The 15,775-nt window shown below is 38.7% G+C and overlaps 1 protein-coding gene and 1 long non-coding RNA gene across 2 annotated transcripts in view; one reads left to right on the forward strand and one right to left on the reverse strand.

Annotated features, from left to right (window-relative positions):
- Positions 1-2,412, reverse strand: part of scfd2 (sec1 family domain containing 2) — a 105,148-nt gene extending 102,736 nt beyond the window's left edge. Inside the window, exons 1-2 of the mRNA XM_063467131.1 lie at positions 1,494-2,412; positions 140-308 (exon numbers count right to left, since the gene is read on the reverse strand). Of these exons, the coding sequence (XP_063323201.1) occupies positions 140-308; positions 1,494-2,307 (983 nt within the window). The 5' untranslated portion in view covers positions 2,308-2,412. The remainder of the gene's footprint in view (positions 1-139; positions 309-1,493) is intronic.
- Positions 2,413-8,308: 5,896 nt separating this feature from the next.
- Positions 8,309-14,590, forward strand: LOC134621036 (uncharacterized). The gene is made up of 3 exons (XR_010092179.1): positions 8,309-8,355; positions 11,507-11,543; positions 14,543-14,590. It is a non-coding gene; the product is annotated as an uncharacterized LOC134621036 (long non-coding RNA).
- The last annotated feature ends 1,185 nt before the right edge of the window (positions 14,591-15,775 follow it).

The raw sequence follows: 15,775 nt of genomic DNA on the forward strand, positions 1-15,775 counted from the left end.
GAGCTGGTCATTGCTGTAGCAACACTTGGATGTTGCCTTTATGATGTGATGAGCTATTGCCAAGTCACCCTTATTAGATTCTACATGACGGGGAATGTGGTGAATGCTCTAAATTAATAGAGAAATTAAATACACTCACTGAATCTGTGCAAGACAGCCAGGGGCCAGGATATTCTTGGTGTGAGGGGTTTTATGCAGACTTGTGAGCTCCAGCATGTCCACCTGCACGTCTGTCACATGACCCGGTAAGAGTTTTAGCACAGTCAAAACTTTCTCTACTAGGTTGTCACCATGATGACCAACAGCCCCTGTAAATGAATAAATTGGGGATTTAAAACAAGAACAAATATGTGTTGAGTATGTAGCAGCAGTCGTTGGTAACGCAACAAAAATATGTGCCTTCTATACCAGATAAAAGGTAAGCAATTAATTTTCCCAAGGAGCCACAAAGAAAACTGGGACTGTTGTGGAAGGCCACATCAATAAGCTGAACATTCCCTGGCTACTTAGGTTACTTGGTGTAATGGGTAGCTCTGGCTGGTGAGTGTACGGTTGTACATATGTATGTTGGTCTTGGGGAGAAAAGTATGGAAAATTTTATTTATCTATAGGATATCAACCTAATTTGTGAGGCATATTTTTTTTTACATTTTTAAATTACATTTTCTCTTTTACATGAAGAATCATATGCTTTCACAGTAAGAAAGAGGCTGCTGCCAGTAAACAAAAGTATATTAACCAATCAGGCATAACATTATGACCACCTGTCTAATATTGTGTTGGTTCCCCTTTTCTTGCCAAAATGGCCCTGACCCATCAAGGCATGGTCTGCACTAGACCCCTGAAGTTGTGCTGTGGTATCTGGCACCAAGATATTAACAACAGACAGTTTAAATTCTGTAAGTTTTGAGGTGGGCCTACATAAATCAAACTTGTTTGTCCAGCAGATTCAACAGATCTTTTAGTGGACTGAGCTCTGGGGAAGCCAAGTCAACATCTCAATCCTGTTGTTGTGCTCCTCAAACCATTCCTAAACCATTTTTGCTTTGTGGCAGGGCTCAATATCCTGCTGAAAGAGTCCACAGCCATCAGAGAATACAGTTTCCTTGAAAAGATGTACATGGTCTGCAACAATGCTTATAAGTGGTGCGCATCAAACTAACATCTAAATGGACGGCAGGACCCAAGGTTTCCCCAGCCGAGTAAAGCATCACATTGCCTCCATTGGCTTTCCTTATTCCCAATGTGCATTCTGGTTCCAGGTGTCCTCCAGCTAAATGACCCACACACACCAAGCCAGGCAAGTGAAGGTAAAGGTGATTCATTAGACCCATCTAAACTTTCTTTAGATGAAACCCTCTTGGGAAAATGAACTGCTTACCTTTGTGCTAGACATTTACTTGACTCTTACCACTGTCATTGTTATGATTCTGGTGTGATTGGGCTTATGCAGCATGCAGAATGATCAAACACAACATGGTCACAAATTTTACCTGTAAGATCCATCGTTCGGTCTACAAAGATGATTGATGCTTTATTAGGGGCTGTCTTCCTTCGGTTTTTTGCTTGAGGAAGATTGGCGAGTTCCCCTGCTATGATGCGGCTCATTGGACCCAGAGCAAAACTCTCCTCTCTCGTACCTGTAGCCTCAAACATTGAATTTAACGCTGAAGCTAAGGATTTGACTTCAATTTGCAGTTCAGCAGGGAGATGGTGCATATCTATATCATTCAGGCTTGCAAATCTTCTCTTCTCTGGTCGTTTTTCATTGATGGCCTCCAGGTCTGGCGAGAGGAGAGGGAACAGGTGCGCAAACGGGGGTGTAACTATCAACTGCTGTGAAACAGGGGCGAAGACAACTGGAACATGCATGACCTCCGCCGTGTAGTTCATATTTCCCATCCACTCGCACAATTTCTCTTCAAACTGCTCAAACACAGGGCTTTCTTCCATTTCTGTCGTAACTTTGTTGGCGAGCAGGTGCACGGAGTGAGCAACGGTGGTAAAGACAACGCAGTACTGAAAGTGACTGAGGGATATGATGTCTTTAATAATGTCAACTGTCCTCCCTTTCAACAGTGTGCTCACCACAAACACGGCTTTAGGCTCATTGACACCGCACGCTTCGAAACTCGAAAACTGCTTTAAATTCCTGGCTCCAGCTTCCAATAAGGTGGCAGCTCCTCCACTCCAGTGGAGAGCCTCTGCACATTTGTCATCCATGAAAACAACCGATTTATTTACCTTCGACAGCACCTTCTCCCACATCAAGAGGGGGAATCGCGTAAACTCCTCAGTCGCCAACATTTTCCTAGTTACGTGTATCAGCTAAATTCACCGAAATCAAAGACACATCAGCAATTTCAGCTTAAGTAGCTACAACAAAACAAACACACGTCTCTTAAAGGTGACGTGGCGATAGCCCGTCGCATCATTAAAACGTCACCCAAACGTCGTTGCTATGACAATAAGTAGTATCCCGAGAACAATCGTTACAGAGTTAATAACGGAAAACTTTTTTATGCAATATTCTCACGAAGTATCTAGACTTTCACTACCATAACCAAGAACGACAAGAGCTAAAAGGGGGGAGGATCCAGCGGGTAAATTTAATCTCAAAAATTATGTTAAACATGTGAAGTTTAATTAGTCTTGATGGATTTTAAGCTAATTGAAGTTAGTTATGGCAATTTTTTGACACGAGCTTCCTTCATTAAAAACGAATTTAAATGACAGTTGGCACAAACAATTAAACCCCTAAAAATGTTTAATGCTTACAGTTATGAGTTCTTCTTTATATTTGTTTAAATCACTTCCCCCAGCGTTTAACGGAAAAATACCTTAGCTAAGTTTAAAGAGGCCAGCTGTTTCTTCTGTTTTCAATAGAGCCACTTTGACTTTAATGTGCCTTTAAGTTCCTTGTTTTAGGAGTATATGACATGAACGCCACAGATGACCGACACGAGATACAAAGGGTTGGAATCTCACCCAGGTGTGTAGCCAGTGCCTTAAATAAATAAGTGTGCAAATTTACAGTTGTGTACAGCCATTGTCCTGGCATTGCGCGTGTATGTATATATGCATATAAGGCGTAGTGGTAATACTTACTCGACACTGGACCAGTAAGGGTCCCTAGGCTAACCAAGCCGGGGACCCTTTATTATTTGGAATATGTCAAGACAATATTCTAAATAATAAAAAATATACATGAAATGTTGTTTAACTTAAGTTAAACCGCTAAAAACTAAAGAAAACAATTCAATACAAAAGAATACAAAATTAATGAAAGTTACAAAGCAATATTAATTTTGTTGTGATGAATTAGAAGGAGATACTCGTCTCACAGGCCGTAAATTGCAGTGAGCAGTAGACAAATACAAAATAAACTGTAATGGCATGATTATTTCCAACAGTATTATACTAATGAAGCGTTCAGGTATAATACAGTTTTCACAGTACGATAATGACATTATAGTTGCACAATACATGTGACGGCACCTTGTGTGCTGCCCGAAGTGTGCAGTCAGTCATGTCGAGCATTAAAAAGAATTTGATGCTCATTAAATCTGCTGTCAGGCGAGAACTATTTGTTTGTGAGCTGGGAAATGGGGATGTTAGCAATCATACAACTGGAGCCCTGATTTTTTTTTTTTTTGTATGTTTACGCCAGCCTTTATGCCTCAGAATAAATGTAGCATAACATGCCAATTACAGTTAGTTACTGTAAAGGATACTAAGGCTTAAACAATGTTGTTTTTTGGGCTGGATAGTTTAGTTGTTTTTGCATTTGGGAATTTGTGATTGAAATCATGCAAGCAATTTAAAGAACAACAGTCTCACTGACGTTGATCAGTGCCTAATGGAAAAAAAAATACCCACATGAAAAACCTAAACGTGAATAGACATGGTTAAATGCCATTTTTCACTTGTACCCATCATGTTTAGTGTTCTTACAGTAATGTAAAATCATTCTGAAAATTATCTGTGTGAGTGGAAATTCTTTTCTATTTTGATGATTTGATATTATTTTCATCCCTTTCTTTTGTTTATGGAACAATTTGAAAGCTGTCCAAGATGATAATGCCAGTGACAATGATGCTGCTCTGCATCCATCTTGTGACATATTATTTTGAATTTTTCCAGCTTTTTATTGTGCTTTTGTAGCTGTTAGGTATGTTATGAATGGGCCTTATTTGTCAAAAAACCCCTTCTGTCAAAAATTTGCTTTGAGATATTTTCATAGTGTTTAAGTTAACGCGTTGTGTCATCAGCACTCAACCCAGACAGAAGTGTTTCTTTCTGTTATTTAAAGTTACTAATGATGATGATAGAGATAACAGTGGTGATGATGTGAGGGCCTCCTTATTTCTTGCAGTACATTTATGCATCTTAGGAGGACACAACATGTAGGTGGTGAGTAGTGACAACCCTTTTGAGATTTTTGGGCAACACAAATGACAGTGACACATTAAACAAAACAGCCACACAAAGACCAGGCTTTATTGTAAACTTGGTTTAAGAAATAAGAAGAATATAAGATATAAGATATAAGAAATGTCTTATATCAGTTAACTGATATGCATTCAGCTTCCAAAGACACACAGTGACTATATTTCTCCTCAGAGTCAGCCAAGAATTTAAATATAGAATTTTACAGTGAAAACTATCAGCCTATTAGAGAACCCAGTGACCATTTGACATTTAAAAAAGTACACTTTCAGCCATTTTACACATATTCATAATTAGTTCACATATACATTGAGAATGTCAGCTTCATTACTGCAAATCAGCTAACTTAACTCAGATCTTTATGATTTAAAATATTCCTTATTGAAAATAAATGAGAAATGACGATATATGTGACAAATATATGAAATATATGTAACATCATTATGTCTGCATTGGGATGATTTACAGGTACTACAAATGACCTATTGTTAGAAAAAGTCCAAGGAAATGAAGAAATTAACCAGAAAGTAGAGATTTTAGAGAAAAAGCCATGGAGAAAAGCTGGTAAGTACTGTTGTTTGACCTGACACATCAATGAGATTCTTGTATGCATTCAGTAATTACATTCAGACCTATTCATTACCATTTAGTGTTTTTATTTTAGGTGCTAACATCTCAGATTACTTTAACTATGGTTTTGATGAAGAAAGCTGGAATGCTTACTGTAGGAAACAAGCAGAACTTCATGGCATGATAAGAAAGGTAAATGCTAAAGACAGGGTAAGATAATGCTATCACTAATGTGATTTAGTCAGCCTTCTTTTTAAAGAGACCCTTCACTTAAACAGGAGAACATAGTTAGAAATAATAAATAAGACTGAAACTTGAGAACTTGTTATTCTGCTCAGGCCCAGAAGAGGCACACTGGATATGAAGAAGAGGAGGTGTTTTGTGCTTATTCTTCCCCAGGCAGACCATCTATTCTAGCTTTCAGGTCAGTAATATGTCTTCTCCGTACTGTTATATTTTGTGTCCTCAGTCCGACACCCTCTATCCCATTCTATGCTACTGCTCTGAGCTCAGAGCCAGAAGAAGCTGGCAGCTGGTTTTTTCTGTTTGTTTGTGACACGGCAACTATCTGCCTGATGCCATCTGTTTTCTGTGATCCTAAGATGTGCTCAGCATATTAGGGTTGTTTTGGCAAGGGATTGCAAAATGTTGAGGTAAACACAGACTTATGTTCATCTGTTAAAGCCCAAGGCAAAATTTCATCGAAGGTTGAAGCTTTTTTTTAAAATTTTTTTAGGCTTTGTGCCATTCTTTTTTCCCGTATTTATATTTCATACATTTATGATTTATCTGCTAACATCAGTGACACCACTTTGTGATCATAGCTTGTCTTGGGCACAAGTCAATGCTTATTTACAGTTGTGCTTTACTTGAGCAGAGTAAAAGGTTTAAGCAGAGACTATTTAAACCACTTTTGTTCATTTGAAGATAAGAAGACTTATCTGAACACAAAATAACTGTGGTAACATTCATTGGCCAATTGGAGTCAGGAAAAACCCTGATTAGTATTTCCATTTTAGGTTTTTTACTGTAACCCTATGCCAGCAGAAATTAATGCAGATCTTTACTCCAACTTTAACAGCCGCTGTAGTTTTAGTTAAAAATTGTAGTAATTCATTAGAATTTAGTGTAATAAATATATAATTGTAGAACTGATTAGGCGAATAGCGTCTCTGTTTACTGTATACTCTTCTTTTGATACATTAGATGATTTAGGCACTGCTGGTACATTTACAAAATGGATGAGCTGGAGGTGCCATCCATCAGTGTGGGAGCATTGGACTTCTAGATGACACTGAATTTGTGGCTCGAGACAATAGAAAAAAAATGAGATTTTCAGCTTTCTGTAAATGACCTTCTCTATTGCTATTCCAGGAGTGTAGCGATGTGTTTTTCCAAGCCATGACTCACTAATGAAAAATGCTGCAGTGAGTTCAAAGCAGACAAGTGCAAATATAAAAGGTTTGGCATTTTGATGTCACATTTTGCGATTGCAGTGACCAATTCATCAAACATAACTAGACTGGGCTTTATAACCCAGTTAGTGCCAAAATTTTATGTGTAGACAAGTGTGTTTTTCCTGCAAAGAGATATTTTTGGTGCATCGCTAAACAGATTTCAATTAAAATTTTTAACAAATCCTGTTTATTTGGTTTTGATTTATTCGAGGTCATAAATAATACTGTGAACAGACCTCTGTCAAATAGTGTAACACAGTTGCAGGGATTTTGCTTTATGGATGGATTGTGCTTAGATGCACAGTAACTCATCAACGAATCAAAAAAAATTGTGTACACACTCATGAGGGGCCTGCTTTTTTTTTAATGCTAGGAAAAAGCATTCCCTCTCAGCAAGCACTTTGCAGCTATTTATAAAACCATGCTTTCAGCCATTGAGTGAAGCTGTCCCATGCAAAACAGGTTCTTTACCACTGCTCCTATTCATTTACTTTAATGGTGATTAAGATGTCTGTTGGATGCCTTGACCATCATCTGAGACTGACTGACAGAAATGGCCAGCCAGTTAAAGATCTGTCCTATTTGATGTCATTGTTCTCCATCGGCAAGTTTACCCTTAGGAGGAGGACACAGATCTGAGTCATGTGTGTGCCATGTCTCTCTCCCTATGTGACAGCGATTGACCAAAGGGGAACAAGGAAGTCATACTGTAGCATGCTGGAGACTAGTACACGTACTGAATCATCTAATAGATGATGTGCTAAGTGTGGATTTTATATACTTTATTCAAAGAGGGTCTACTGTTTGGTTAAGGAATTTACTAGTGTGTTACATGATAATGTAGTAAAGATTTTGGTTTGTTTTTGTGCAGCTCAGGTCAAAAGTGTTTGTGTTCTCAGATCTGGAGCAAAGAGACATTAAGGAGCTGCAGGCACTTCCCTATTGAGTTGCCATTAGATGTAGGCGTTTTTACTTTTTTATGTATGTTTTGCTCTACTGTTGATAAAGTCCTTGTGACAGAAGCGGGTTAACATTCCACTTGTGTGCGTATGTGTGTGTATGAGCTCACTCGGGGTGAGTGTAGCAGGGTTTAGGGCTGTAAAGGGCTGTTTTGTGAAGATGGCAAGATGACCCAGATAAGGAGGTTTAATGCGTTAATGGACCTGCAGGGGGTTTAAGTAAGGACATTGAAAGTGACATTAGGATAAATGAATGTCCTGTTTTTAAAAATGTTATATAAGTGCACATCAGCACCACATTAAAAAGAAGGATTTATATATGAGAACCCCCACTTGCCTTTTTTGGGACATTATCAAAACATTGTATGTATTTGTACAGTCTTTATCATATTACCTGATCAACAGAGATTCAGATCCTATCACTAATTTGGCTGGAGGACAACCTGAATCCAGCAGAGAGGATGGGCACCAATGTCATAATGATGGAGGCAGCAACACTCAGGTATTATGTTAGTATGGGTTTAATAGGGATGGGCACCAATGCAGAAGGACCTGAAATGATCAGTCTCTGAAGCTATAATTAAACCTTTTGGCATGAACCAACCAGCAGACAATTGATTGAACAATGGGAATTTTAATTAACATAGCATTTTTATTGTGTTCCGCACAGAATTTTTGTAAAGAACTATATGTGTATTAAGCTACTGGTTCAGCCTACAACTTTATTGTTGATAGTTTGTTCGCTGTCATTTTTTAATGAGATTTCTTTTTATTGTTGTCATAAATAACAGTAACTATCTTTATTTTTCAGGTTGTTTGTGAGATGTGCCATTGTGAGGACAGCAGTAATGCTTATCAGCTGCCACCTCCACCCAGCAAGAACTTTTTCTTTAAATTTATTAAAAAGAGAGTTCCACCACGTAAGTCACTCTGCTATTGGAATGCAACACACTTACTTATATTAATGCTTATTTACTATATTTACAAAACTATTTGAGAAAGGTTCTTGTATGTTCTTTTTCATGTGACATGATAATTATGAACATGTGAGTTATCTGGGGGAGAATATTTAGATTTAATACTAAGATTTTCAGGTGTTAAGACCCCAAAGAGAACCCTCTGTTGGACACATCATGCATCATGCAGCTGCACAAATGACTAATAGCAATCAGACCATGTGTTTGTGAAGCTGCAACACGTGTCATAATAAATTATCCTGTGGAGTTGAAGGACAGAGGTGAACTTAGCTGTGTGTATACGTGTGTATCTCTGCGCCTGCCTGCATGTGTTTGAAGGCATTGTATGGATATATGTCTTCCTGCAGTCAGGTATCTAGTGCTGTCCAGGTGGGAGTCCATCAGTCTTTAGACTTCCTCTTAGTCTTTGTAGTGAATCATATTGAAATCCAGGAAGGCTCCCTGGCGCAAGCACACAGCTGAGCACATGCCATATCTTCATCTTCAAAGGCTCTGAAATAGAAATGCCGGCTTAGGCCTGCTTGCCCCTTACCCTCCGAGCCCCATACTGCACAGCAAAACCCGTGCCAGAGCTGCTAATACAACCAAAATATCAAACATCCTGCCGGCACCAGCTTTGAAGTTATATGCATAGCTTTAATGTCGACCACTCCCCTTTCTTTAAGTTATAGGCCCTGCCTCCTTGTGTGAGGCAAATGTGTAGCATGATAAAAATAGCCACTGGTAAAAAAAGAAAAAAGTTGCTGGGTCTGCAGATTGAGGCACGAGAAAAGTGCTGAACAGACCCAACTGTGGGGAATAGGGCAGAGGAAAAGAAGGGGCTGTTTTAATTTTTGGTTTGTTTTTCAGTAAGGTCACATTAGATGCCAAGTGTTTTTCATAGGTGCACATTTTGGAGTGGAGCTGTGTCATTACAGGGTTGTACTTGTGTCATCTATCAGTGCAGCACAGTGAAGGTGATGCTGCCTGCTGCTGTGCACTGCAGCTAATCTTCCATACAGCTGGTTACTGGGTCACTATAATCACTGTAGCAACAGAGCTTGTATGTGAATGTCCTCGCTGACTGAACTGAGCAGATTTTTTAGCTCTTTTTAAAAACTGACTATGCAAGTAAATGCCCCGTGGTGAGCAATCAGAGCAACATTAGGACTATTACCAATAAGATTTTTTTTTTTAAAAAAAAGTGCTTTTTTAACCTTACAATTTTTTTTGTTTTGTTTTGATTCATAACATAAAAAATCTGTGCCCAGTATTGATTTTCAGGTTTAGAGTGGAGAATGCTAGTTTTCTTGTAAAGAGCTGATGGCTGTGCTTTTAACAGGTGACAGTGTAATGACAGGATGCTGTCACTGCAAGAAGATTTATGCACATCTGTCCTTGCAGATTGCTGCATCTGAGAGTATGGGAGACAGTAGCCTTTACACTAACAAAGATCACTTGGGCCTGTGCTGCAGTGCAGAACAGCAGCCAGTTGTCCCATGTGAAATATCAGCTCCATCTAAAACACTGCAGCCTGTAGCTCTGTAAAGCATTAGCACGAGACTCAAAACCACGCAAAAACAATCAGATGCAATTAGCCCTCAGCCATTTGCTCTCTCATATGCTGCCAAGCATGCAACTCTAGCCTCCATCAAACACTCACTTGAGATCACCACAGGTAAAAACAATTACTCACTCACGCTAACCTTGATAGCATGTTTATGGACAAGCTGGTGTGTACTTTGTGCATCTGCTTGTGTATACAGTTTGCATTGCATAGCATTCCATTAGCAAAGTTACTAATACTGCCAATCACATTTTACAATCCACTTAGATTTTCTGTAGTATAATTCATTCTACAAACTCTTTGTGATGTCTCATGCAGTGACTTCATCTATTTGCAGTAATGAGAGCTTGTCGCAGATGTTTGTTTACATGCTGCACTCCTCATGTTCCTGATTATTCACATCATGGAATCACATTAAAGGGAATTACCTGAAGACCCTCCAGGCTACACTCTCAGACTTCGCTGTCTTGGATTTTGAGAAGTTTGTACGTGTATGTTAAATTCTGCTCTTTTCTTTGGGTGTCCAGGTGTCTCAGGTATCAAAAACCGCACTCCTCCATGAGCACTTCGGGCCATCTCAACTCTGTGGAACTTGTATTTGAAAGGGAAAAAACAGTGTTTTAGATTTATTCACAGGACGGTGTCTTGATGTTATTTTCAAATTCAGGCAGCTCATATGTACAGCACACATAGCAGCTCATATTATTCTTCCTCCTGTTTCAACCAAGCTGTTTCTAGCCACTCTCACGTTAGGGGTCTTTAAAAAAAAGTAGGAGATGGTATCCAGATGTGAATGGGTGCTTGTGCCTTGATTCTTCAAAGGAATCTCTCTATATATGTGTGCTTGTATGTGTGTCTTTATGTGTACACACATTGGCTCCGTACAGCAAGTGTGAGAGCTGGTTTTGTAGCTTGGTCACGTAAAATTTGAGCATTATAACAAGTGGGTCCATTAAGTGTGCACTCAAGCATTTGACTTGTTCTGTTTTATTGATGGAGGAAAAGGCAAGTAGCACTTGCTACATTTTGTTGCACTGACATTTTGAGGCTGATCTAATTTCTTAAGATTAAAAGATGCAGCACTATAAATTATGAATGCATGTTGCTGGTAATGGGTTATATTTTTTCATATTCTTTTATATTGTTTCTGTTATTTATTTTGTGTTTCTGTTATTTGTTGCTATATTAATAATAACAAAACATCTTTTCACATGTAATGTGTGATTTTAGACTGTTTCTTTTTCCATTTGATTAAAATATTTGGCCTGTGTTGGACAAAATTTGCATTTGGAATATGTATAATATTCTAAACCTTCTAAACTGTTAAGGGGTACAACCTTTAATATGCAGCTTTTTCGTGAATTTTCATGGATAATTAAATAATTATTTTCTTTGCTCTAATTAAAGCAGCACATTATTGTGGGTTTATTATTATTTCCCTTTTCAGGTTGAATGTAGTTACGTTATTAAAATCTTTTTTTTTTTTTGGAATTTCAGTATTACTGAAGAGAACAATAGATAAATTTGCTGTCTTCTTTTCCTGCTCAGGTCCCCAACCTCCCTCCTCTACTGCTACTTCGGTCAGGTGAGCCCTATAATGTGTCTGTCTTTATGCATCAGTTGTAGGTCAGCTCTATATATAATGACCGTAATGAGGAGAAACTGAAGGTTACTGTGTCAGTGAAAAAGTGAAAACCTGACTCCCTCACAAATTTAGCAAATGTGCAGGGAGGGAAAGAAAAATGTTACTCAGAGACTGGACTAGAAATCATTAGTCAAGCGATTATTGCATTAGTGTGGGTTTCAAAGGTTTCAAAGAAAGTAACTCAAAAGTTTGATAAAACAAGTTGCCTAACTTCTGAAACAGACCAGGTGTCTCTAGTTAGACTCTAAAGATCAACTTGGATTGGGGTTTCTTTTCTGTACACCATGCACTGTTGCTCATCTTCCAACTGAATCAATGGCCATATAAGGTAGAAAGCAAGATAGCAACCTTGTTTGTTCCTCCAGTCTCCTGTTTATCAGTATTCCAGGCACCCCCTCCACTCTGCTTTTCCGATCTATGTCACAACCTGTCTGCAAACTCCCACATTTCAGCAGTAATTTACACAACTTAGATCACAAGTGGGCCACGTTGTACCCAAGACTCTCTTGCATTTTCTTACACGTTAATGAATGCAGCCCTACTCCATTTGTGTTTGCTGCTGTGCTTGTTTCACTTGGATGCTGTCTGTATCCAGCCTTCCTGAGTCCAGCTCTGTTTGTCTGTCTCACTAGCTTCCTGTTCCTTCATCTTTTTTCTCTTTTCTCATTCCTATTTTTTCCCTTCTCCTAATTTGCTGTGTCTGATGTGTGCCTAAATGTGCTCAGTACTTTGTCCATAAAGATGGTTTTTCCTCACATCTCAGTCCATCTGCCAAATCCTCACATCCTTCAGGGACTTACTGTTCCTATGAACTCTGCCAGCCATCTCCTGTGTGCTTTATGAATAATTTCCTTTTAAACTTTTTTAAAAAAGTATACACATGTGCAATGTCTACCCTGATAGTCCTGGTTTCACTGTTGCCTTTCCCTTGGGGCTATTAGGAACAGCAGGTATTTCTGGCATCATCTTGGCCTTGACATGCCATGCTGCAATGAGGGCCAAGGGTCCTAAGGGCTTCAAAAATACTTAAGATCTGATTAGACTGTGGCAATTCTACAACATTGTTCCCTTATAGTGACAGGATGTAACAATTAATCTCAAAATGAAAATGTCCCTTTATAGGAAAATTAACTAGCAAACAAAAATCACTGGAAAAATTATTCAAAATGAGCTAAATTTTAATGTGGTAAAGTTAATTGTTCAGGCAGTGGTAGTGTAAAATCATGTTCATCTATGTTTTGTACATATCTCACAATAATATTCCTTTAGTCATCCTAGAGGAAGGACCAATCAGTATAAAAACTGTGATCTTTTAATAAAGGAACATTAGAGGATGATAATGACTTGCATGTTTGCCATATCTTCCATAGAGTTTTATCACACATCTATAACTTTATTTTGGTGTGTATTCAATCAGGCTCCTTGACCAAAGCTGTTGATTCTGAGCATTATCAACCTTCAAGTGTATATTACATTACCAATCTTTTTGGGCTTTGCTACCTATTACATGCTCAGAGAACCAGACTCCCTCTTCCATTCATTCATTCTTCTCCATTCATAAGTAAGTCTTTTAACTTCTCCGTGCATCTGTTGAGCCAAAAATAAAATTCCTCAGTGATGGAACTGTTTACTTTTGGATTTATGGAGCAACATAACTGGGCTCACACCTGTTGGAAAGGCGTTCATTTGGATGAGCTTCAAACAAAAGCCAAGTTCACATTCAGCTCATTCGGAAGTTTTCAGTTGGAGGCAAGTGTGCCCTGGCCACGTGGACGGACAGAAGACCCAGATTTTATCAGTAATATGCCCTCCATCCGTTCCTCATGCGTTGGCGAGCACACACTACGCCTTGACAATGAGCCAGTCACTTCAAACACTTGGAGAACACAGCTGTGCATTTGTAAAAGTGCTTTGATCCTTTTGCAGACCCGCTTCTTTTATTTTTTCCTTCACTGATTCATCTGTAAATTTGTTTGCTCATGCGGTTTCCTTTTTTAGAATGCACATTAACATTCCTTAAACATTAAAGAAAGTAAACAGACAATTACAAATACAATCTGCCAGGAGCAGATAAAAAGAGACTGTCGAGGGTCATCTTGTAGCTGGATCCAAATTGAGGATGCAGGAAACAGGAAATAAGCTCAAAACTCAGCTTCAATGCTGTAGGGAATACAGAAATCCAAAAACATTACAGAGCAGAACCAAAGAATCCAAATACCAGAAACTTTCTGGGAACACATGGCAAGGAGATACACAGCAATCAGGGACAACATAATAAAGGACAAAGGGAGACGTAGACGATAGACACAAGAAAATGAGAGCGTGGTAACAGGTGTGAAAACAGCTGAGGACCTGTAACTTAATGACACAAGAAGAAAAACTTGACACAAGACACAGAGAACAATGGTCACCAAAATAAAGCAAAGTGACCCACAACAGAACAGGGCGACAAGAATAAAGTGACACAACTAACAGGAGAACAAGAACGAGAAAAAGACAAATTCAGAGACAAGACTGAGAGAACCAAATGGCATGACAAAAGGGAATTATCTAATAAATGGCACAATAAAACACATAGTATACATAATAACTATAAATAATACAGAACTGGAATATAAATCACATTTCAAAACCAAAAGAATAATTTATACAGTTCTCAGAACTCTGGGCCTCAGACACATACGGTTGGTGTAAATCTATGTGTAATGTATGTTGTCCTTTTGTTAGATCTGCTACTACTACTAATTGTATGTTTTAATAAATTCTGCTCAGTAACAGTAATTTGTCTTTTTAAAAAATTCAAAAATGCTATCATGAAAGCCTTCTTAATGCCATTTATGGAAACTGAAGTTTGAAAAAAAGAATGTAAACTTGGATCATCTGTAAAGGTCTGAAGTAAATATAGGATTTTCACATATTTCTTTATTTTCTATTTTCAGTGGGAACTCAAGTTTTAACAGCCCATCAGCTTCATTATACCCGTATTCATCAAGTATGTACATTTGTCCATAAGAGAGAGTGTTTCATATTTACTGTTTCAAGATAGATCTGTACTGTATATTACACTGTCTTAGTGAACCTGTTAGGTATGGTGTCAAAGCACTGAACCATTCTGAAAATTGCCTTAGGCCGTGCTCTCTCATTCATATTTCTCAGCTGTCTTGAGTATTGGAAAACTGAATTATAATCCTTATTATTCAACTTCCCTACATATTCAGTTTGAACTTCCAATATGTGAATATATTTACTAGATCTTTTTCTGTGTTAACCGTTAGAGAAAAAGAAATAGGTGAGAATAGGTGAGAAGAATTGCTTCAAAGCTCAGAGCTAATTGCTAAAAGCAATATACACTGAGTAAACAAACGGTAATGCATGTTGCTCTCCCCAATTTTCTGACCTGGTTTGGTTCTGTTCTTTAATGGGTGTATCATTTTTAATCCCAGGAAGAATCACCATCAGCCCTGGAGTGATTGATACCACCAAGGCTCGGGAATGCTACATATCGCAGGAAAATCATGACAAGGATAGAGACAGATCCAGAGCGCATGGTCAAGATAAAGAGAACAAAAGAAGCAGATATAGAGAGAAGGAGGGCTGCTCCTCTTCCTATTATAGGTTGGTCTATGTCAGGGGTGGGCAATCTCAGTCCACGAGGGCCGGTGTCCCTGCAGGTTTTAGATGTGTCCTCGAACCAACACAGCTGATTTAAATGGCTAAATTAGCTCCTCAACATGTCCTGAAGTTCTCCAGAGGCCTGGTAACGAACTAATCATGTGATTCAGGTGTGTTGACCCAAGGTGAGATCTAAAACCTGCAGGGACACCGGCCCTCGTGGACTGAGATTGCCCACCCCGGTCTATGTGAACTGATGATGATTTTATTTAATGTATGTACTTCAGTTTGCGCTTTGCATTTAGCACAGTGTACTCTCTCCTTTTATTCTTCCTTTCTCCACTGTTGGGTGCCTCTGCAGTAGTTGAATTTGAATGTCTGCTGTGCAGCTGTGGCCTTCTGGATTAGGCAACACATAATATATTGGAAGTAATCCAGATATTCATTCTCTCCTGGCCTTGTTCAGTATGTGTGCATTTGCAGCCTGCCTGCACACACACACTGAGGGAGAGAGAGGCCGAGAGAGAGAGAGCGAGAGAGAGAATTTTTCTGTAGAGCAA

Source organism: Pelmatolapia mariae, linkage group LG23 (assembly GCF_036321145.2).
Source record: "Pelmatolapia mariae isolate MD_Pm_ZW linkage group LG23, Pm_UMD_F_2, whole genome shotgun sequence".
NCBI classification, from domain to species: Eukaryota; Metazoa; Chordata; class Actinopteri; order Cichliformes; family Cichlidae; genus Pelmatolapia; species Pelmatolapia mariae.